The sequence below is a fragment of the Trichechus manatus genome, unplaced genomic scaffold, assembly GCF_000243295.1.
Source record: "Trichechus manatus latirostris isolate Lorelei unplaced genomic scaffold, TriManLat1.0 scaffold00009, whole genome shotgun sequence".
Lineage (NCBI taxonomy): Eukaryota > Metazoa > Chordata > Mammalia > Sirenia > Trichechidae > Trichechus > Trichechus manatus.
Window position 1 is genome coordinate 1,353,340 of NW_004443945.1, and position 22,069 is coordinate 1,375,408.

The 22,069-nt window shown below is 47.2% G+C and overlaps 1 protein-coding gene across 8 annotated transcripts in view; it reads right to left on the reverse strand.

The window, feature by feature from the left end:
• NTRK3 (neurotrophic receptor tyrosine kinase 3) overlaps positions 1–22,069 on the reverse strand; it is a 469,571-nt gene that overhangs the window by 385,466 nt on the left and 62,036 nt on the right. For 5 of the 8 annotated variants that reach the window (XM_023725927.1, XM_023725926.1, XM_023725925.1 and 2 more), the window contains exon 1: positions 626–669. In XM_023725927.1, the coding sequence (XP_023581695.1) occupies positions 626–654 (29 nt within the window). In that variant the 5' untranslated portion in view covers positions 655–669. Of the gene's footprint in view, positions 1–625; positions 701–22,069 lie in introns of those variants that run through there. The other 3 variants (XM_023725922.1, XM_023725924.1, XM_023725923.1) reach the window with 1 other exon arrangement.

Sequence of the window (22,069 nt, forward strand, 5' to 3'; positions counted from 1 at the left end):
AGGCTGAGGCTGACAAAGGGCCAAGCCTTCATCTCCAGACAGCACTGGGGGCCTGACTGGTGGGCTCCCGGTGGGAAGAATCTGGACTCACACCCCATGGGGGCCTGGGCCAGGGCTCAGGAAGAGAGCTGGCGGGGCTGGGAGAGACAGTCATCCTGGCCAGTGGGCAAGAACGGGGGCTCCTGGCTCAGGAATCTGGCCCAGTGGCCACAGAGCCCTTAGTGCCTCCTCCCTTCTCTCCTATTCAGATGTCCCACAGCACAGCCGACAGCACCTAAGTCCAAAGGAGGGAGGTGCTGGGACACTGAGTCCTCTATGGGGACCATCAGTCCAGCACAAGCTAAAACACTGGCCTGGGAATCAGGGACCTGGATTCAGGTCCTGCCTTGAAACCCTAACTACAGGGTGTGACTTCACGCAATGCATGAGCACGGAGAGATGACCTCTGAATTCCTGACATTCCCTAAGCGGGTGCCAGCACTCTACCTAAAGACAGGAAGCCCAAGGGGAAAAGGGAAGGTAGCAATCACGAAGTGCCTGCCACCCAGCCCCAGAAGCAGACAGGCTGGCCCCCCACTCTGCCCACCACCCGAGCATGGGTGTCCCTCGAGACTTGTGCACTCACAGCTTTTGGAGTCCAGTGTAGAGCTCCATGTCCACAGCGTTGAGCATGTGCAGACCGCGCCAGTTCTCTATGTGTCTGCAAGGGAGGAGGAAAGGTAAGGGTTCTGGTCAGCTGAGGGGCAGTGGGCAAGGGGATGGCTTCAGAGCCCAAGAGACCTGGGTTCGAATCCTGAATCCGCCAAATGTCACCAAATATCTCTGAGCCTCAGATTCTTCATTAGCAAGTTAGAATCCACACCATCTGCCTGACGGCATGGTTGTGAGAATTAAGTGGACTCGTTAACCTCCCTGGGTCTGTGTTTCCTCATTCGTAAAAGGAGAGTGTTGCACCAGATCAGCAGTTTCTCCTCTTTTCATCACAAAGACCTGTTTTAGAATTTTCCCCCAGGGGACCCCGTGTTTAAGGGGCTTTTTGTCTAGCAAGCACACTGCATTTATTAAGTAATAATTAATTCATCTTCTTGGATTTATTAATCAAAGATATAAATCACTGTTAACCAGAGCTTTTTATCAACAGACACAAACCAAGGTTAACTCACCCAGCTGATACATTCTAGTTAAAAGCAAAGAAACGCGAAGGTTCTGTTAGCATGGAAAGGCTTGTCATGGGTATGGGTTTGGTTTCCATTAGTTCTTTTGATAGTGCAAAAAACACCAGGGACAAACACCCCCCATGATTCTTTTGGGGGTCCACGTGTTGGGAACCATTAGACTACCGATTACCAAGGCCCTTTCCAGCTCTAAAGCTTTGAAAAGACCACTCACTATTCACCTGACGCTAAACAGTTGCCGTCAAGTCAACCCTGACTCACAGTGACCTCGTGTGTCTCAGAGTAGAACTGTGCTCCATAGGGTTTTCAATGGCTGATTTTTCAGAAGCAGATCTCCAGGTCTTTCTTCCAAGGTGCCTCTGGGTAGACTTGAACCTCCAACCTTTCTGTTAGCAGTAGAGTGCGTTAACCGTTTGCAGCACCCAGTGACTTAACTGCTATCCTAAGAAGAACCAAACGGACTCAGGAAAAGGTCCCCACTACCTACCCCCGCCGGGAGTCCCTGGGTGGCACAAATGGTTAAGTGCTTGACTACTAGCCAAAAAGTTGGCAGTTCAAATCTACACAAAGATGCCTTGGAAGACAGACCTGGCGATCTGCTTCCAAAACCCTATGGATCCTTTCTATTCTGCACACATGGGGTCTCCATGAGTCGGAATTGACTCAACAGCAACTAACAGCAACAACGAGACAGTAACAACCCACCCCCACCAGACCAGGAATTGATTCTCTGGTACCCACGAGGTCTCAGAATCTGTTCAGTGAGGAGTGCAGAGAGGTGACAGCTCACCCTGGGACAGAGCTACCCAAGGCACACTGGGGGCCAGAAAGTGACCACCATCTTCCCCAGACATGTTCTCCCCAACCCCACCACACCATGGCTCTGCCATCTGCCACCAAGCCCAGCCAGAGCCAAGAAGGCAGCAGGGCCACGGCTTACAGGGCTCTGGAATCATTTCAGAGTCACACGGGGATAGGTATGCTGACAGGCCATTTATTTTGTCCCCCACTCCCTCAGAGCCCCTGATGAAAAACCAGAGACACTGGATCTGCAGAGAATATGAAAGCAGGTGGCCAGGTGGACACTGAATTCCAATTTCCAAGTCTGCCCTGAAAGCCTCATGGCCCCAGGGCAGTTTGTTCAGTCTGTCCCACCAGGGCAGGGACCCTGGCTCCATTTCCGATGAAAAGGAAGGCGAGAAGGCACAGAACCACCTGGGCGCCTGGGTCCCCCCAGTGTATTCCCTGGGCCACCAGTCCATGCAGACCCAAGCTGATTGCAGAGTTCATACAGAGCACCATTCATCCCAGAGAGCCTCGCTTCATACAAGGATCTGCTCCCAACAAGTGACTATAAATTCAGTTTTTAAAATAAATGAAATCCTTTTTCTCAGCACACACTAGAATTCCATAAGTCTGTTTTTATTACAGATAAGTTGTCAGCTACATCACTGCATACTAAAACTTCACCTTCTCAGCCCTTATGCATACACATTGACCCTTCCCCCATATGCACACACAATGAAAGAAGGCAGGGAAATGAATGAACTCCTGTGGGAAGAAGCCGCTGGAAAACAGAATAATGGTCCTCGTTTCCTCTGTTAAGGAGTCTTAGTGGTGCAATGGTTAAGCTCTCGGTTGCTAACTGAAAGGTCAGTGGCTCGAACCTACCAGCCACTCTGAGGGAGAAGGATGTGGCAATCGGCTGCCATAAAGATTACAGCTGTGCAAACCCTATGGGGCAGGTCTACCCTGTCTGATAGGGTTGCTATAGGGTCGCTATGAGTCGGACCTGTCTCGACAGAAACTGGATTGGAATTTTCCTAAATCGGGGAATGGCAATTTTCCAACCACAGTGCAGTGGTGTGGTTAGGAGTTAGGGTTCTAGAAATGTCACTAGAGCAGGGCTCTGGAGCAGGGGTCGGCAAACAAGAACCCCTGGGCCAAATCCAGCCCACCATCTGTTTTTGTATAGCTCGAGAGCTAAGAAATGTTTTTACTATTTTAAAAAATCAAAGAATCATATTTCGTGACACGTGAAAAGTATGTTGTTGTTGCTGGGTGTGGTCAAGTTGATTTTCAACACACAGTGACCCCATGTGTTACAAGTAGAACTGCCCCATAGGGTTTCCTAGACTGTAATCTTTACAGAAGCAGATAGCCACGTCTTTCTCCCATGGAGTTGCTGGGTGGCTTCGAATCACTAACCTTTCAGTTAAAATTACACCTACTCACTTATGGACTATCTCGTCATTTGACATCTCGCATTCATGACAATAGTTAAAAATCTACTATCTGACTATTTTGCGCTTTAACAACACACGTCAAGAAGTAACAAACACCAAGGTACGAGGCGAGAGTAACACTAGCTGTGATGGTTAAGGTTATGTGTCAACTTGGCTGGGCCGTGATTCTCAGTGGTTTGGCAATTATGTAATGATGTAATTTGGCAGTTATGTAATGATGTAATTTGGCAGTTATGTAATGATGTAGTCATCCTCCATTTTTGCATAACAGATTTTCAAATAACGATCTGGACTTTGGAACCTACCATGTTATTAAGTGAGGAGTGGGTACATATGAAATACAAATTTCAGCGTCCATATCCATTCGTTTGCATATTATCTAAGGCTGCTTTCCAGCTACAATCCAGAGTTGAGTAGTAGCAACAGCGACTGTACAGAATTCAAAGCCTAAAATATTTACTTTCTGCCCCCTTACAGAAAAAGTTTACTGACCCCCACCCCAGAGCCAGACTGCCAGCAAGCATATTCTGGCCCCATCACTTCCTCTATCTACATGACCTTGTCCAAGTTACTTCAGCTGTCTGTGCCTCAGTTTCCTCATCTGTTAAACAGGGACAACAAAATAAAAACATTATGAGGATGGAACGACTTCATTAAAACACTCTTCCGCCAGTGCGGGGCCCATTGTAACCCCAGAATGCATTAGCCGTGACGATTATTTTTCCCCTGTGCCTTACCAAGGCTGAGAAGTCTATTCTCAGACAATTTTCAAGCTAAAAATGGTATCATGGTTCTGTTGGAAGTTGTCATTTCTTAGCAATCACTGAGAAAAACCCCATGTGGCAGGGGTATGGGGGGTAGTAAACTGTCACTCATGACCTCCCGGCAAACTGTTCTAGCAGAAATTATGAACAGGCTCAAGAACACACAGACAGCAGGTTACGAGGCAAGTTAAAGGTGGTTAAGGTGCAGCCTGACATTTGAGGATGGCCTCCGCAGGACGCCTGCCAAGTTTTCCTGACTCACTGCTTGGTACCACACCAGGGGGGCCAGTTATGGTAACTGCTGGCTGCTTTGTGCTATAAGGAGGCCACTTGTTTAAGTGGAAAAGCCAGGCTCTAAAACGTAATGATAATAAGATAAAGTATGAGAGCAGGTTTGGCGGGCTTTTGTCAGTCCTGAACAGTGGTTACCTCTGCCTGGTAAGATTCCACGTGGCTTCTCCTTCTTGGCGCTTTTCTCTGTTGCCCCGGTTGTCTTCACTGAGCGTTTACTGTGTAATTTGTAAAACAGTAACTGTCATTGTTTTCTAGCAAGGGCAGGCACTGGAGCCCTGGGTGGGGCAGCACTGGAGCCCTGCGTGGGGCAGGCACTGGAGCCCTGGGTTGGGGGGCAGGCACTGGAGCCCTGGGTGGGGCAGGCACTGGAGCCCTGGGTAGGGCAGGCACTGGAGCCCTGGGTGGGGCAGGCACTGGAGCCCTGCGTGGGGCAGGCACTGGAGCCCTGGGTTGTGGGGCAGGCACTGGAGCCCTGCGTGGGGCAGGCACTGGTTACTCTGTACCAGGACCACAGGCTGGTCCAGCCTCTCCCCTGCCCAGACATCTCACAAAGCCACCCCCCTGCCTGCAGAAAAAGAACTCAGAGCAAGGCCAGATCCGAGGTCAGTGGCTGCACGATTCTGTGTTTGTCTGAATGCGGACAGAGTGCCAAGTGGTTGCTAGCCCCCGCAGAGCCCTGAAGCCTTGCTCTCAATCTGTGTGTCCTCCCTTCAGTCAGGAACAGTGAGCGGAGGGGGCAAGGAGAAGGCAAAGAGGTAGAGTTCCAGGCTCCCACCCCTACTTTAAGTAAACTGTTACTGTTGTTGTTAGCTGTCATGCAGGTAGCCCTTCACATGCCCCATTCACAATACAAGCAGACTGTTGGGATCCATACGGTTGTTTTTTGCTTGTTTATTTTTTATTTTACATTTTTTACTGCTGTGAAAATATATATAACACGACATTTGCCAATTCAACATTTTTCACACGTACAATTCACTGAGATCAATGACATCAATAGTGTCCGGCAACCACCACCAACATCACTTGCCAGATTTTCCATCACCACAAACAGAAACTCAATGCTTCCTCAACAATGCTTCCCTCTTCCCCCCTCCCTCCTGACCCTGGCAATCACTGTTAAACTTAGATCTCTATACATCTGCCTATTCTAGGTATTTCATATTAGTGAGATCATACAATATTTGTCCTCTTGTGATTGACTTATTTCACTCAACGTAAGTTTCATCCATGCTGTGGCATATATCAGGACTTCATTTCTCTTTATGGCAAAGTAATATTCCATTGTATGAATATACCACATTTTATCTACTCATCTGCTGATGGGCATTTGGGTTGTTTTTCACCTTTTGGCTATTACGAATAGTGCTGCAATGAACACTACTTTCAAGTCTCCTGGGTATATACCTAAGAGTGGAACTGCTAGGTCATATGACAGTTCTACGTTTAACTTTGTGAGCACCCGCCAAACTGTTCATTGACTAGCTTTTCAGAAGTAGACCTCTAGGCCTTTCTTCCCAGTGAGATAAATTACCTCCACTTTAACATCAATTAGTTCCTAACTGGGGCAATTCTGCCCCCCAGGGAACATTTGGCCAGGTGTGAAAACGTTTTTTGGTTGTCACAACTGGGGTGGGGGTGCTACTGGCACCTAGTGGGTAAAGCACAGAGACAGTGTCAAACATCTTACAATGCACAGGATGGTCCCAACAACAGAAAATTATACAGCCCCAAATGTCAATAGTGCTGAGATCGAGAAACTCTGCTTTATCATATAAGGCTTCTGCTTAACATTGTCTTTGAAGAAAGAGTTCTGTGGTTTAGAACAACAACTTTGCATTAAATACTAAGGGGTCCAGGCCTCTAGGTCACTGGATGTAGGTGAGAGGAGAAAATCAAAAGTCCTGGCTCCTGGGGCCTCCTCAAGTCAAAGGCATTACTTGAGAAGAAATGAGGGGCTCTCTGGCCCACACCAGGCTATACATTCCAGAAGCAACTATGTTCTCTTCTCTCCAGGCTTGGGCTGGAATCCACTGGGTGCCCAGGGCCTTTTCCCTCCATTTCCCAACTGGAAAGTTCCTCCTTCATTCCTAAGGTCTCTTCATTCCATGGAAATGTGAAAAGTCCCGTCCAGAAAGTCTGCTCAGTGTCCTGTCCGTCCCCTCTTGCCTCTGCCCTTTCTTGACACCACAGAATCACTACTCTTTGCCAAGAGCTAAAGTGCAGAACTTTTCCAGAGAGAGGAAGGAAATGGGACATAATCTACGACAATGTTGGTCTCCCGAGTCAGAGCAGGACTTAGGGCTGCAACTCAAAAAAATCTCAATGAGGTCAAGATGGACCTCCGTAAACAAAGAACACCTCCCCAGTATCATCAGGTGGGCTTGAGTGGGTCAAAGCCAGGGACCGCCACCCAGAATTTCTTTGGAAATATTAGAAAAACTATAAGACATGCAGCACCTCTCAGTTATTCACAACATTGTTGCTGTTGTTAGGTGCCGTCGAGTGGGTTCCTACTCATAGCAAAACACTGCCTGGTCCTGCGCAATCCTCACAATCAATGCTATGTCTGAGTTCATTGTTGCAGTCACTGTGTCAATCCATCTTGTTGAGGGTCTTCCTCTTTTTCGGTGACCCTCTACTTTACCAAGCATGATGTCCTTCTCTAGGGACTGATCCCCCCTGGTAACATGTCCAAAGTACATTAGACAAAGTCTCACCAATCTCCATTGTAAGGAGCATTCTGGCTGTACTTCTTCCAAGACAGATTTGTTCATTCTTCTGGAAGTCCATGGTATATTAAGTATTCTTCACCAACACCATAATTCAAAGACATCAATTCTTCTTTGGTCTTCCTTATTCATTTGTCCAGCTTTCACATGCATATGAGGAAACTGAAAACACCATGGCCTGGGTCAGGCATACCTTGGTCCTCAAAGTGACATCTTGGCTTTTTAACACTTTAAAGAGGTCTTTTGCAGCAGACTTGCCCAACGCAATGCATCGTTTCATTTCTTGACCGCTGTTTCCATGAGCATTGATTGTGGATCCCAGGAAAATGAAATCCTTGACGACTTCAATCTTTTCTCCGTTTATCATGTTGCTTATTGGTCCAGTTGTGAGGATTTTTGCTTTCTTTATGTTGAGGTGTAATCCATACTGAAGGCTGTAGTCTTTGATCTTCATCACTAAGTGCTTCAAGTCCTCTTCACTTTCAGCAAGCAAGGCTGTGTCATCTGCATGTGGCAGGTTGTTCATGAGTCTTCCTCCAATCCAGATGCCGCATTCTTCCTCATACAGTCATTTCTTGGATTATTTGCTCAGCATACAGATTGAGTAAGTATGATGAAAGGATACAGTCCTGACGCACACTTTCTTGATTTTAAACCACACAGTATCCCCTTGTTCTATTTGCTATTCACAATAGCAACACCAAATCCTGGAGCAGATGAGCCCAAAGTACAGACAGCTACTTCATATCCATTTTGGAATGAGGCAGAGCATAAATTAAATATTAATTGATACATCTATAGAGAGTATAAAATTATTTTCTGCTCAAATAAATTAGATTATATTTTTGTACCATAGCTTTTTCTTCCTCTTACTGTTTTGCTTGGACCAGTGTGGAAATGGATTGGCAATCTCCAAACATCTAAAAATTAGATGGTATGAGAAAACGGTCTTTATTTTAATGAAGAACTTGTCGTGTGTATATGTTAAAGAGTTGTTTATACTTTCAATATTTAAGTCCTATACAGATGGGGTTGTCATGGGTCAGAATTGATTTGACAGCAAGTGGTTGTTGTGATACAAGGAAAAGACTAGAACACTGAGGCTTCCACCTCTAGCATAGGTACTAAAGAGGCAATTGGGGAAAACCATGAGAGGGACAAAGCATCTCTCACCTGGTCACGTGGACCTTTGGCAAGTCAACGCCTTGGCTGGTGAACCTGAGGAACATCCCTCCTTCCTTTAGATGTGGTGGACCCACAATTACCCCATTTTCCCAACCTTTTGTCTCTCCTCCCTTGCTGTCTGATTGCTATTACTTTCACTGTGACTTCTCACTGCTATTAATGAGCTGTTCTTCATAACCAAATTTTCCACACAACTAAATTTAAATGCAAAACCTATGCATTTCCAACTTCCTTGCTGAATGTTTCTTTTTTTTTTTTCCCCCAAAAAATGCATTACACGCTTGCCTTCTTAAGCAGAGTAGACAGGACATGATTTAACATTTTCTTGATGACCCTAGATCATCATGACAAACTTAACTGGTCTGCTGGGCTGTAACACAGTAACACCCTCAGAGGCTCTTGTCGTTTGCAGAGCTTGTGCCTCTGCCCGAAATGGCCCTAGGCTGATATGATTTTTTAATTTTAATGGCTATTGTGTCCACTTTTAATGGTTTTCTGGATTCTTCTTTGCTATCAAGCTGTGGGTCATCACCTCTTGAGTACTTGCCACCAAGATCCCTCCTCCCAATATTCTGTGTCCAGTCTGCTCTGCAGCCTCTTGGAGCACAGTGGGTAAGAGCTGGCACTGTGGAGGCAGACTGGCCTGGAGAGCACTCCCAGCTCCGCCACTCAGAATGGCTTGGAGCAAGTTACTGACGCCTCTCATCATCCACCTATCTGGTTGTTATGAGGATTAGAAGAGACAATGCCTAAATGCTTAATTCAGTGCTGATGCATGGTACTAATGCAATAAATAGCTTATTCTATTGCTATTTGTTGGAATTGTGTGTTAAGTAAGAATAAATCTGAGTTAAGAATCTAAGGAAATACTTCTATGTTTCTTGTCTGCTTTCTGGATAACTGAAGTTGCCAGATAAGTGAAGTATTCCTGGAGGTGCAGTTATAATTCACATTAACCTTGTAGTACCTAAATGTATAGCAGCCCTGGTGGCACAATGACTAAGTGCTCGGCTGCTAACTGAAAGGTTGCCCGTTCGAACCATCAGCCACTCCGCAGGAGGAAAGACCTGGCAATCTGCTCCCATAAAGGTTACAGCTTAGGAAACCCTATGGGGTAGTTCTACTCTATCCTATGAGTTGGAATGTACTGGATGGCACACAACAACAACTGAAGTGCATGGGGGCAGTGCTGGTTCAGTGGTAGAATTCTCACCTTCCATGCGGGAGACCCGGGCTCGATTCCCAGTCAGTGCACCTCATATGCAGCCACCCCTCTATCATCAGAGACTTGTGTGTTGTTATGATGCTGAACAGGTTTCAGTGGACCTTCCAGACTGACAGACTAGGAATAAAGGCCTGGTGATCGACTTACAAAAGTCAACCAATGGAAACCCTATGATTCACAGTGGTCCAGTCTGCAACCGATCATGCGGATGGAGCAGGACCAGGCAGCATTCCATTCCGGTGGGCATAGGGTCACCAGGAGTCAGCTAACTTGAAGGCAGCTAACAACACCTAAGTGTATACCACTAATTCTATGTTCAGCATATCCATTCTGGGTATCAGCTGAAACTGGTGTTTCTTACATGTCTTTATATATGAGTACCCCACTCTTCCAACACAGAATTCAAGAGCTTATGATAACAAGGCAGTGCATAAATGTCCTTTCCTTCCAGACTGTTCCCCACCAGATCCGAGGCTCCCATCACCTCCTTATCTGAATCGTCTTGTAAGAAGCGGGCCCTACCTGAAGTATAGGTTTGGGTGCTGGGGAAAACAAGCCTGGAATTGCATTTCCTAACAAGTCAGCACTGGAGCGCACACGTGTATACACACACACACACACACACACACACACACACACACACACACAAGAATGTGCTGTGCATTTGACTTCGAAGCCTTGTAGGGCAATGAGGAAATTGATTTGTTATCCAGGCGTATTATGTCTAGTGATCCAGACAGAAGCATTAGCTTTCAATTATCTGATATGTTTAGCATTATAAACAAACCGTCTGGAGCAACAGCTCCCGGAGCTCAGGCACCAAGGAGGCTGGGGAGGAGCCGCACTAGATCACACCAGCCAAGCCACCTGGCTCTCCTCCCTTGTCAGCTGTCCAGAGCGGAGCTAGATGCCTGGAGAGCCGGACGCCAGAGACGGGGGGCCTGGTGTGGGCCAGCGACCCCAGCACACCAGCACATTAGCACCCCAGCTCTCCAAGCAGCTGCGCGCCAAGGACCAGGATAAACCAGCCCCACATCTGGGGCCCCCACGGGACTGCAGAAAGGAACATTCGGATCGTGCAGTGAACAGATGGGAGACGGCAGCATCTGCGGCAGCTTCCTGATCAATTCCGAAGCTCCTGCCAGGAAAGGGGAGTGTTTGTGCACACACCTGTGCTCTTCAGGGGCAAGAGGCTGCCTCTCCTAAAGGAAGAAGATCAAGGGCACACCCTCTGCTATGCTACTCATTAAAGGTAGCCACTCCCAGGAGTGCGATTTCATCGGCTATTCAGACAGCTCTTTGGGGAGGCCAGGGCTCTGCTCTACCCTCAGCCTGCAGCCAGACTGCCCGGCCCCTCAGCAATCGCTCCATTTCCACTGCCAGAAGGTGCACCTGGGTGCTCGCTTGGCATAGCAACCCCAGCATGCCCACACACCGTGCACCAAATGACCGTCCCCTCCAACCTGGACAAGACAATTGCTTTCTAACTGGAAGATCCTATCAGAAAATCCAAACACCATGCCATGGGCCACAAGGCCCTGTCTGGGCTGTCCACTGCCTGCCCTACAGCCCCTTCTCTTAATACATGCCTGTTGTTCTCTGAGCCCCAACCACACTGGCCTACCTTCTGTTCTTTAAACGTGCCAACCTTATGCCTATGCTCTTGTGGTTCCCTGTGCACGAAACACTCTTCCCGGGCTCCTTGTCAACCCTCAGGTCTCAGAGCAAAAATCATCTCAGGAAAGCCAGCCCTGACGACACCCACCCCCCATGCTGGCAGCTCACCACCTCTCCTGTCCCCTCCAGTTCCCTCTGGCACAAGCCCCTGTTTATGTCCTTCACAGCACTCCTAACCATCTGCAATTATCCCATTTAATTATTTGATTACGTGTTTGTTGTCAATGTCTCCACATGAGAACAAGAATTGTATCTTATTTACCATGATTCACCTCCAGAATCCCAAATAAGGGCACTTCCTCCAGGATAAGTCTGTACCTGGGGGAGTCATCCAGGTTGGTGCTAAGGAGCAAGCCAGATGCCCCAGCTCACTGCCAGAGGGTGTCTACGCTTTGTACCTACATGGTCCTCATCCTTGCACCCCTGAATAGCCCAGAGTCCTAGCTGACCCCATGGACACCCGGAACTTGACCTCTAGGGACCAGTGTGGCTAAGAGCACACCATTCAACATCCCGGGCAGGGACAGTCATCCCAGGGAAATCACTACAAGGCCCAGTAACAGGCGGAAGGTGACCCAAAGGTCATGGCTCCTGCCCAGGACCAGGATTTCGAGTCTGACTGCTCAACCTCAGTGGTCAGGAATGGGGAAGTGAGCGGGGTCCCCTCTAGCCAAACACAGAAGATGGGAATGCAATTGCACCTTGTCACATCTTTTCCATCTTCATTTCCCCCCATGACTATGGCCTACACCAGACCATGAGTGTTCCGAGGGCAGTGACCAGGAGTTTGTGCTTCAGTGCTGTACAAATGTCAGTAACATGAGAAAGAGAGAAAGAAGGGAGGAAGAGAAGGAGGAAGAGAGTGAGAGAGAGAGAAAAGGGTAGGAGGGAGGGAGGGAGGAAGGAAGGAAGGAAGGATGGAAGACCCAAAGTGCTCAGCACTTAAGTACTTAGAACTCTCTCAGATCAGCTCCCCACGTGGACCTTCCCCTGCCCTCAAGCCCTCTCCCCTTTTCAAGGACTCTATTCATTTTATCTTCCCCTCTCTACTCTGTGCCCATCACTCTCTGTACGAGACATTTCCATCAGCATACAAACATGTCCTAGCGGAGCCCATCTTTTTAAAAAAAAATCTCCTTGACTCCATGTCCTCCTCCAGGTACCAAGTCATGTCTTTGCACCTCTTTATGGCAAATGTTTTCCAAAGAATTGCCTACACTCCTAGGCCTACTTCCTCACCTCCCTTTGATTCTTCATCCTAATTTACCTCTGTCCCCACCACTCTCCAGAAACTATGTTGTCACGATCACCAGTGACTTCCATGTTGGCAAATCCAATAGATTCTTCTCTGTTGTCCAGTTACCCAAACTCTTGGCAGCATTTTACCTAGTGAACCACTCTCTCCTTCTGCTCTCTCCTGGATTTCTTTCTATTCTCCTAGCTATTCATTCTGAGTCTCCTTGACTGGTTTCTGCAGTCTTTGTCTGATCTCTGTATGTTGGAGTCCCAGGTCTCACCCCGGGGCACCCTTACTTCTGCCCACCCTGCCATGGTGATCTCACCCAGGTGCTTGGCTCTGATCCCATCCATGTGTTAACAGTCCTCGTATTAGTTTTCTGTGGCCGCTGTAACAAATTACCACCTACTGGGTGGCTTGAAACAACAGAAACTTATTCTCTCACAGTTCTGAAGGCTAGAGGTCCAAAATCAAGGTGTCAGCAGGGTTGGCTGGAGGCTCTGAGGGATAATCTGTTTTATGCTTCTCTCCTAGCTTCTGGTGGTTGTTGGCAATCACTGGCATTCCTTGGCTTGTAGCTGTATCGCTCCAATCTCTGTCTCCATCTTCAGATGGTCTTCTTCCCTCTTCACATGGCACTCTTCCTTGTGTGTGTATCTGTGTCTCTGTGCATCCTCTCCTCTTATAAGGACACCAGTCACTGGATTAAGGGCTCACCCTAATCCAATAAAGAAGCCCTGGTGGCACAATGGTTAAGCGCTCAACTGCTAACCAAAAGGTTGGGGGCTCAAACCCATCTAGCAGCAGTGCAGGAGAAAAGACTTGGCAATCCGCTTCCATAAAGATTACAGCCTAGGAAATCCTATGGGGCAGTTCTACTCTGTCCTATAGGTTCACTGAGTCAAAACAGACTCGACAGCACACTACAACAACTAATGCAATATGACCTTATCTTAACTAATTATATCTGCAAAGATAATATTTCTGAATAAGGTCACATTCTGAGGTTATGAGCAGACATGAATTAAGAGGGAACATGGTTCAACCCAGTACAGTGCTCAAGTGTGTATCTCTAGCCAGAACTCTCTCTGAGCTCTAGACTCTTACCTGATATCGTAGCACGTCCAAAACAAGTCCTTCTTTGCTGTCACTGAGTCTACTCCATCTCAACAAATGGCACGAGTAGCGCTCCATTGTGCAAACCAAATGTCATCCTTGATTCCCCCCATTCCCTCGCTTCTCAATATCCATACCATTAGCAAGTCCATCTATAACAGAGATATCAATGCTGTCCACTTCTCGCCATCTCCACTATTATCACCCAAGTCCAAACCACCATCACCTCTCAAAAAGAACACTGCCTCCAAAATGTATGTAATTGGCTTCTCTGCTTCCACTCCAGCCTGACTAAATCTGTCCTCTACGCAGAAGCCTGAAGGAACTTTCTTTAACATAAATCTGATCATGCCCCATCCCCGCCACACCCAATAAAACCTTCAATAGCTTCCCCTGCACTTGGAATGAGATTCGAGTTTCACCACAGCCGCAAGGTCCTCGATGACCTGGTCCATGCCTCTCCCTCCTCAGCTCCAACAAACCTTACCCTCTCTCACTCGGCTTTAACCTCACTGACTTCCTTTCTATTCTCCACAACACCAGGCTCCCTCCCTCCTCTCAGGCCTTTGCACGAGGTTTTCCCCCTGCTTTAGACTTCTCCTTAAATGTCATCTCAGACAGGCCTTCCCTGACCAGCCTAGAAAGTCATCCTTTATAACCTTCCTCTAGATCAGTCGTTCCCAACTCAGGGACTAAAGTTGTTCCCACCCCCAGGAGATATTTGACAATGTCCAGAGACAGTTTTCATCACCACAACTGGGGAGATGCTATGGGCATCGAGTGGGTAGAGTCCAGGGATGCTGACATCCTACATTGCACAGGACAGCCCCACAACAAAGAATTATCTTATCCAAAATGTCAATAGTGCCCAGGTTGAGAAACACTGCTCTAGATATTTCTGTGTTTACTTGTTTATTGAATCACTCCCCTAACAGAATGCAAGCTCCATGAGAACAGACAACCTGTTCACTATTGTAAGCACAAACTTAACCCAGTTCCTGCTACAAAGTAGGTGCTCAAGGAGAAACCGTAAAGAAACAAATTAATAAATAAGTGTATCTGTTTGGAATCCTGGGACCTTGCGGTAAGTCATGGAAAGGCTATGGTCTTGATGGAGACCACCAGCATTTTCACCAACTATCTGAAGAGACTAAGGAATAAAGAAGGAGCCCTGGTGGCGGAATGGTTAAGCATTCGGCTACTAACTGACAGGTTGGAGGTTTGACCCTGTTCAGCAGCTCTGGTGATCTGCTTCTGTAAAGATTATAGCCAAGAAAACCGTATGGGGCAGTTCTGCTCTGTCACATAAGGTCACTATGAGTCAAAAATCTACTCAATGGCACCTAACAACAACAACAACAACAAAGTATAAAGAATAAGAGCAGCGGTGGTTAAGCGGTACAATTCTTACCTTCCATGCAGGAAACCCAGGTTCGATTCTGACCCAATCAAACTTCATGAGCAGCTACCACCACTTGTCAGTGGAGGCTCACATGTTGTTATGATGCTGAACAGGTTTCAGCAGAGCTTCCAGACTAAGACCGACTAGGAAGAAAGGCCTGGAGATCTACTTCTGAAGCTCAGACGATGAAAACCTTATGGCTCACAATGGTCTGATCTGCAACCAATCATGGCGATGGTGCAGGACTGGGAAGCATTTTGTTCCATCATGCGTGGGGTCACCATGAGTTGGAGGCTGACTCTATCGGCAGCTAACAACAACAGAGTGCACCTGGGGTTGGGGAGAGGGGATTGACAACAGGGGCCAAAACTCTTGTGACTCCTAGGAGACAGTCTCCTCCTGTCTTCAGATGAGAGTCAAGCCACCTTGATTACAAAAACTTAGTCCCTCATAGTCTAGTGGGACATCTCAGTCCATTGGCATAATATAGTTCATAAAGTTATGCTCCACTTCCTAGTTTGGTGAGTAGTGTCTGCCGTCTTAAAAGCTCTCAAGCAGCCCTCTTAGATACAATTATTGTTCTCTACTCATCCAGAGCAAAAGATAAAAAAGGAAACCAAAGACTCAAAGAAGAAACTACAGGACTACTGGTCTACATGAACCACGGCCTCATCTACCCTGAGACCAGAAGAACTAGATGGTGCCTGGCTACCACTATCTACCATTCTAATCGGGACCACAATATATGGACCCTGACAGAATGGGAGAAAAATGGAGATCAAAGCCTCAAAGTCCTCAAAAAAAAAAAAAACAAGACCTACTGGACTGGTTGAGACTGGAGGACTCCCCAAGACTACTGCCCTCAGATACTCTTCAAACCTTGAACCAAATCTAGCCCCTGAGGTCACCTTGTAGCTAAATAACAAACTGGCTCACAAAATAATGAATATCACCTGTAAGTACTGTGCTCCTTTTAAAGATCACCTATACAAGACCAAACGGTCAACGATTACTTTAAAACAAAGATGAGAACGTAAGGCGGCAAGGAAACTAGATTAATGGAAACGAACTAACCAGAACAGAAATAATGAGAATGTTCACGCATTGTGAAGAATGTAACCAATGTCACTGAACAATTTCTGTAGAAATTGTTAAAAAGGAACCTAAACTGCTATGTAAACCTTCACTGAAAACACAACAAAATATTAAAAAAAAAAAAAAAGCTTAGTCCCTATTAGACATTTTAGGTTTGAACCAGAGGAGGAAGAGGAGGCTTTCGATCAAGAGCAAAAACCACCCGAAGCCAGGAGAGAGACACTGACTTTGACCCTTTCTCCTCAGTGGGCCTTGGAGGAGAAAGTCAGAGCAAGGAGGAGTGCTTCGTCTGCGCCAGAGCAGCTGGCTTGGAAATAAACCAGTAAAGAAAGCAGGAGCTCTGTGCCTAAAATCAGCTTGCCCCAGGGGTCCTGAGAGTGCAGGCCTTCGGGTGGCCAATTTCCTTAGGAAAATATGAAATGGCCAGACTACCCTTTACTGAATTATAAAGCACTTATCACTTCCTTATATAACTACCCGCATAGAGGACTTAATTCACTCAATATGGAAGTTATAAAGTAGAATTGGTGAGTATTAAACTCAAGTGCGTTTCGTAAAGACTTACGAGCGCAATATTTTCCCCTGTTAAAAGGGTAGATTTCCTCACTGTAACTAGGCCTCAGAGGGAACACTGAGGAACACGGAAAATTTGCACCAAGGCCTGGGGCATTTTCATTGTGATAGGGTAATTCGAGGTTACCGGGAGGAAAGGGAGTCCTTGACTTTGCAGGAATAATTATTCCCGGAACCTCAGGGTGTCTGAGCGATTAGTTAAGGTAACCATCAGAAGGACAAGATCACATTTGTGGTGTCTGGCTGGCTCCTCAGCACACAGCAAGGCGGGATGTGACCAAGCCACAGAGAAGAGAGACGGCACAGATGGAGGAGGAAGGGCGCTGGGCCGGGGCCCAGGAGGGATGTGGTGTGGAAGGCTGCCGGGAGAGGACAGGCCAAGGCCAGCTCCTTTAATGGTGTGAGCATGTGGGGCCTGAAAGGGAGGAACTCACAACGTTAGCTCTTGTCATCTGTAAGGAGGGAGTCCCTGGGTGGTGCAGTTAACTCACTTGTTGCTAACTGAAAGGCTGGAGGATCAAGTCCACCCAGAGGTGCCTCAGAAGGAAGGCCTGGTTACCTACTTCTGAAAAATCAGCCACTGAAAACCCTATGGAGCACAGTTCTACTCTGACACACATGAGGTCGCCATGAGTCAGAGTCGACTCGATGGCAATTGGTTTACTCTATAAGGAAAGCAGCCCTGGAATTCCAGAAAGTTCCAAAAAGTTCTCTTTAGGGGACTGAAAATATGGTCTTCCTCCCTCAGTGAAGGAAATGCTGGTTTTGTGCTTATTAAACCTTCTCTCCCTTGCGTCAGCATGGCGAGCAGTTTCTTTCCTTCTGGCAATAAACCGTCTGCTCTTTCTCCATATACCCGCTGTTTCAGAAGGCATCTCTCTTCCCATGACTTCAATTACTGCCTAATTAGAGTTTAATTCCCCTTCTACAGCCCTACCCTCTATGGCTAACCTCTCCCCTGTCTCGTCTTTCTTGTTCTCACAATATGCATGTCCCTCAACACCTAAGAGCAAATATGGACAGAATGGCTCACTCTTACCTCCTGAACCTTCCCAGATTACCTCCGCTGAGTCCTCCTGACTCAAAATATTAGAACAGGAATGGTAAATAGATTTCAACTTATGTACAATACCAATAAGTTGGCAAGAGTTACTCAGATTGCTGTGTTTAGAAGGTGTCATGCACTGAATTGTGTCCCCTAAAATATCTGTTGAATTCCTGGCTCCTGTACCTGTGGATGTGACCCTGTTTGAAAACAAGGTTTTTCTTTAGTTATGTTAATGAGGTTATGCCAGCATAGGGTGGATCCTAACTTAATCACTTCTGAGTTGTAAAAAGATCAGAATAGACACAGAGACACACACAGCAGGAAGACAGAGGCCAAGGAAAGCAAAGAAATGCCAAGGAACTCTAAGGAAATCCAAGGAACTCTCAGGGCTACTGACAAGGAAGGATTCTCCCTTAAATATCATGCCCCAATTTGGACTTCTAGCCTCCCAAACTATGAAAAAATAAATTTCTTTTCTTTAAAGCCACCCATCTGTAGTATATTTTGTTACAGCAGCACTAGGTAACTAAGACAGAAGGAGTCTGTGGTTGAACAGAAGAAAAAAAAAAAAAAAAAAGATCTGCGATTGATTAGTGATGTCTGCCACAGACAAACTATGCAAAAGGACAACGTGTCATCTAGTAACTATACCTACCCAAGAAGCTTTTTGATATTTCTCTCTTATATTTGAGTCCTACTAATTCCTTCTTGATATTTCTAGTAACTTCTTTGATTCATTTCCACAGCTTCTATGCTGAAAGCTTTATGCCCAGACAAACACAATGGCCTCTTCGCAGATCTTTCAGCCTCCAAACTTTGTGTTCTAACCTACTATAGGCTCCACTTTCTCAAAGATGACTTTGAACATGTTCCTCACTAGCTCAAGATCTCTCAAACCAAAAATAAAGCAAACCTGTTGCCATCGAATTGATTCCGGCTCATGGCAAACCCGTGTGTTACAGAGTAGATCTGCTCCATAAGGTTCTCTTGGCTGTAATCTTTACAGATGCAGATCACCAGGCCTTTCTTCCACGGTGCCACTGGGTGGGTTCGAACCTTCAACCTTTAGATTAGTAGCCGAGTGCAAATTGTTTGCCCCACTCAGGCAACCCAAGATCCCCCAGTGGCTGCCAAATACCTCTCACACCAACCTAAAGCTTCTCTTCCAAAACCAAAAACCAAATCCACTGCCATCGAGTCAATTCCGAATCACAGCAACTCTACAAGACAGAGCAGAACTGCCCCATAGGGTTTTCAAAGAGCAGCTGGTGGATTCGAACTGTCGACCTTTTGGTTAGCAGCCGAATGCTTAACCACTGCGCCACCAGGGCTCCAAAACTTCTCTTAGGAAGACGTAAGCCTGCAGGGAAATCTGAAACTAAGGAGAAGGTGTTGTATAAAAGAGCCACAAACTCTTTGAGGACAAACATTTTTTTTTTCCTTGATTTCCAGGGCCCGTCCCATCGTGCTATTTAAAAGCTTCCCTGAGGCTCAAATCCAGAGTGAAGCTGAGAGGGGAGGGAGAGCGCTAGTGGGACCTGTATGAATGACCTTGGTGACTTTCACTCTCCTCATCCCTACCTTAAATTCCTTCTGTCATAGAAAATAAAAAACCAAGCCACTTCCAGGAGATGAGTTCATGTTAAGTCAACGGATAAGCCATCCTGCCAAGCATCATCATACCTTCTTCTCTTTGGTTCTCCCCTGGACTTTTGGAAGCAGTTTGGTATAGTGAAAAAACAATAGGCTTTGGAGTCAGCACTGGGATTGAACCTCCAGTCTGGCACTTACTAGCTGGGTAATCCCCTATGGTCTCAATTTCCTCATCTGTAAAATGGGATAGTAACAGCCGACCTCAAGGAGGCACCATGCTGTGTGCCATCGAGTCGATTCCGACTCACGGTGACCCTATATGACAGAGCAGAACTGCCCCACAGGGATTCCTAGGCTGTATTCTTTTACCATACTTGACGAAGCAGAGGGTCAGTGAAAAATTGGACGGCCCTCAATGAGATGGACTGACACAGTGGCCGAAACAATGGGCTCAAGCATAACAACGATTGTGAGGAAGGCGCAGGACCGGGCAGTGTTTCGTTCTATTGTACATGGGGTCGTTGTGGTTTGGAAGTGACTCGACGGCACCTGATAACAACAGCATTAATCCTTACAGGGGCAGTTTGCCAGGTCTTTTCTCCTGCAGAGCCGCTGGTGGGTGCAAATAGTAAACGTTTCCGTTAGCAGTGGAGCGCTTAGCCATTGTGCCACCAGAGCTCCTTCGGAGGCATCATAAAGATGAATTAAAAGCAGTGTTTATAAAGGACCTAGCACTGTGACTGGAATACGCTAGGGCTCAAAGAATGTTTACTTCTTTCCCCCTCCAAAAAGAAAAACAAGGAGCCCTGGTGGCACAGTGGTTAAAGCACTCGGATGCAAGCCAAAAGGACAAAGGTTCAAACCCACTAGCCACTCTGCAGAAGAAAGATGTGGCAGTCTGCTTCCATAAAGATTTCAGCCTTGGAAACCCTACTGGGCAGTTCTACCCTGTCCAACAGGGTTGCTATGAGTCGGAATTGATTCACTTGCAATGGGTTAAAAACAGCTACTGGTTTGGGTGGGAAATGAGGTCAGGAATTGGGGCCACCATAGCAGGGGCAGTGACCTTACCTGTAGCTGCAGTGCCTGAGTCTGTAACACATGTAGCGCAGAGACCCTCCCCAGCCACCCTTTCCCCACCTCTACCCACCCCTTCCTCCTCCTGTTATAACCCAGCTTACACTTTACAAGTCAGCCAAACAAAGCCCTTGCCACCCAGGCCTGGTTCCCTCCTGCTTCCTCTGAGCCACTGTTCCTCTCCCTGCAGCCCCTGGGTACTCAGCGAATGTCTGTGGAACTGAACGTCTCCTTCTGGGTTCCAGTAAGCCGCATATTCCTCCATCCACTAAGCTTTTATCAAGCCATTGTCACCCAGCTGCAGTTGCTCAGTGATCTCAGCCTCACCCCTCCAATTACGGGAGAACTATTTCTGTGTGGCTGCTGATGTATATATGTGATCCTGTCACCTGTGCGTCTAGCCATTACGTGCCCGGCTTCCCTCATGAGAGTGTAAATTCCTTGACAACAAAGTCGGCAGCATTCTATTTATTTTATTCACCCTCCTCTTGTCCTGTGCTCAGTTCTGTGCTCAGTTCTGTGCTCAGTGAGTGTTAGACCCCCTCAGAGACTTCCATCAGCTTCTCCTTGAAACTGGGACCAGGCAGGCTCCATCTCTGCATGAGTAGCTGTCTGGGGTCTGGGGCAGAGCTAAGGTTCAATGTCAAGGGCCAGAAAACGACCAAACCAAGCCCCATGCCATCAAGTTGATTCTAACTCACAGCGACCCTATAGGACAGAGAAGAACTGCCCCATAGGATTTCCAAGGCTGCCATCTTTACGGAGGAGCCCTGGTGGCACCGTGGTTCAAAGCTACGGCGAGCTACAGCTGCTAACCAAAAGGTTGGCAGTTCGAATCCACCAGCCGCTCCCTGGAAACCCTATGCGGCAGTTCTACTCTGTCCTATAGGGTTGCTATGAGTCAGAATCAACTCGACGGCAATGGATTTAATCTATGGAAGTAGACTGCCACATCTTTCTTCCATGGAGCAGCTGGTGGGTTCGAACCATTGACCTTTCGGTTAGTGCTTTAACCACTGCACCACCAGGGCTCCTTTCACGGGCCAGATAAGCATAAAATAGAGAGCTGAGGACAGATGCTAATGGACACCCACTCACTCTGACCCTTGTCCTTCAAAACTCAGCACAGATATCCCCTCCTCCAGAGAGCCTTTCTTGACCCCCTCTTTCTAGGCGACGAGTACATCTGCTGTGTTGTCTGCCACAGAACCAGGGTAGAGCAGAAGCTCATAACAAAGCAGACTCAGGCCAAAAGTCTGGATCAAGGTCCCAAAGCCTCCCTCCTAAGCCAGGCACTGGATCCGGGGGTGGTGGGGAGGGGGGTGTTCCAGGGGAGGGGTCGGGGAGGTCAAAGTCTTCAGTGTAGTCTTACTCAGGAGCCTCAGGGTGGCAGGTATTTACCAGTTGCTATTTTAGGTAGTCCCTGGGTGGTGCAAACGCTTAAGTGCTTGGCTGCTAAACAAAAGGTTGGAAGTTCAAATCCACCCAGAAGTGCCTCGGAAAAAAAGCTTGGCAGTCTACTTCCAAAAAATCAGTCATTGAAAACCCTATGGAGCACAGTTCTACTCTGACACACATGGGGTCACCACGAGTTCAAATCGACTCCACAGCTCCTAGTTTGGTTTGTGTG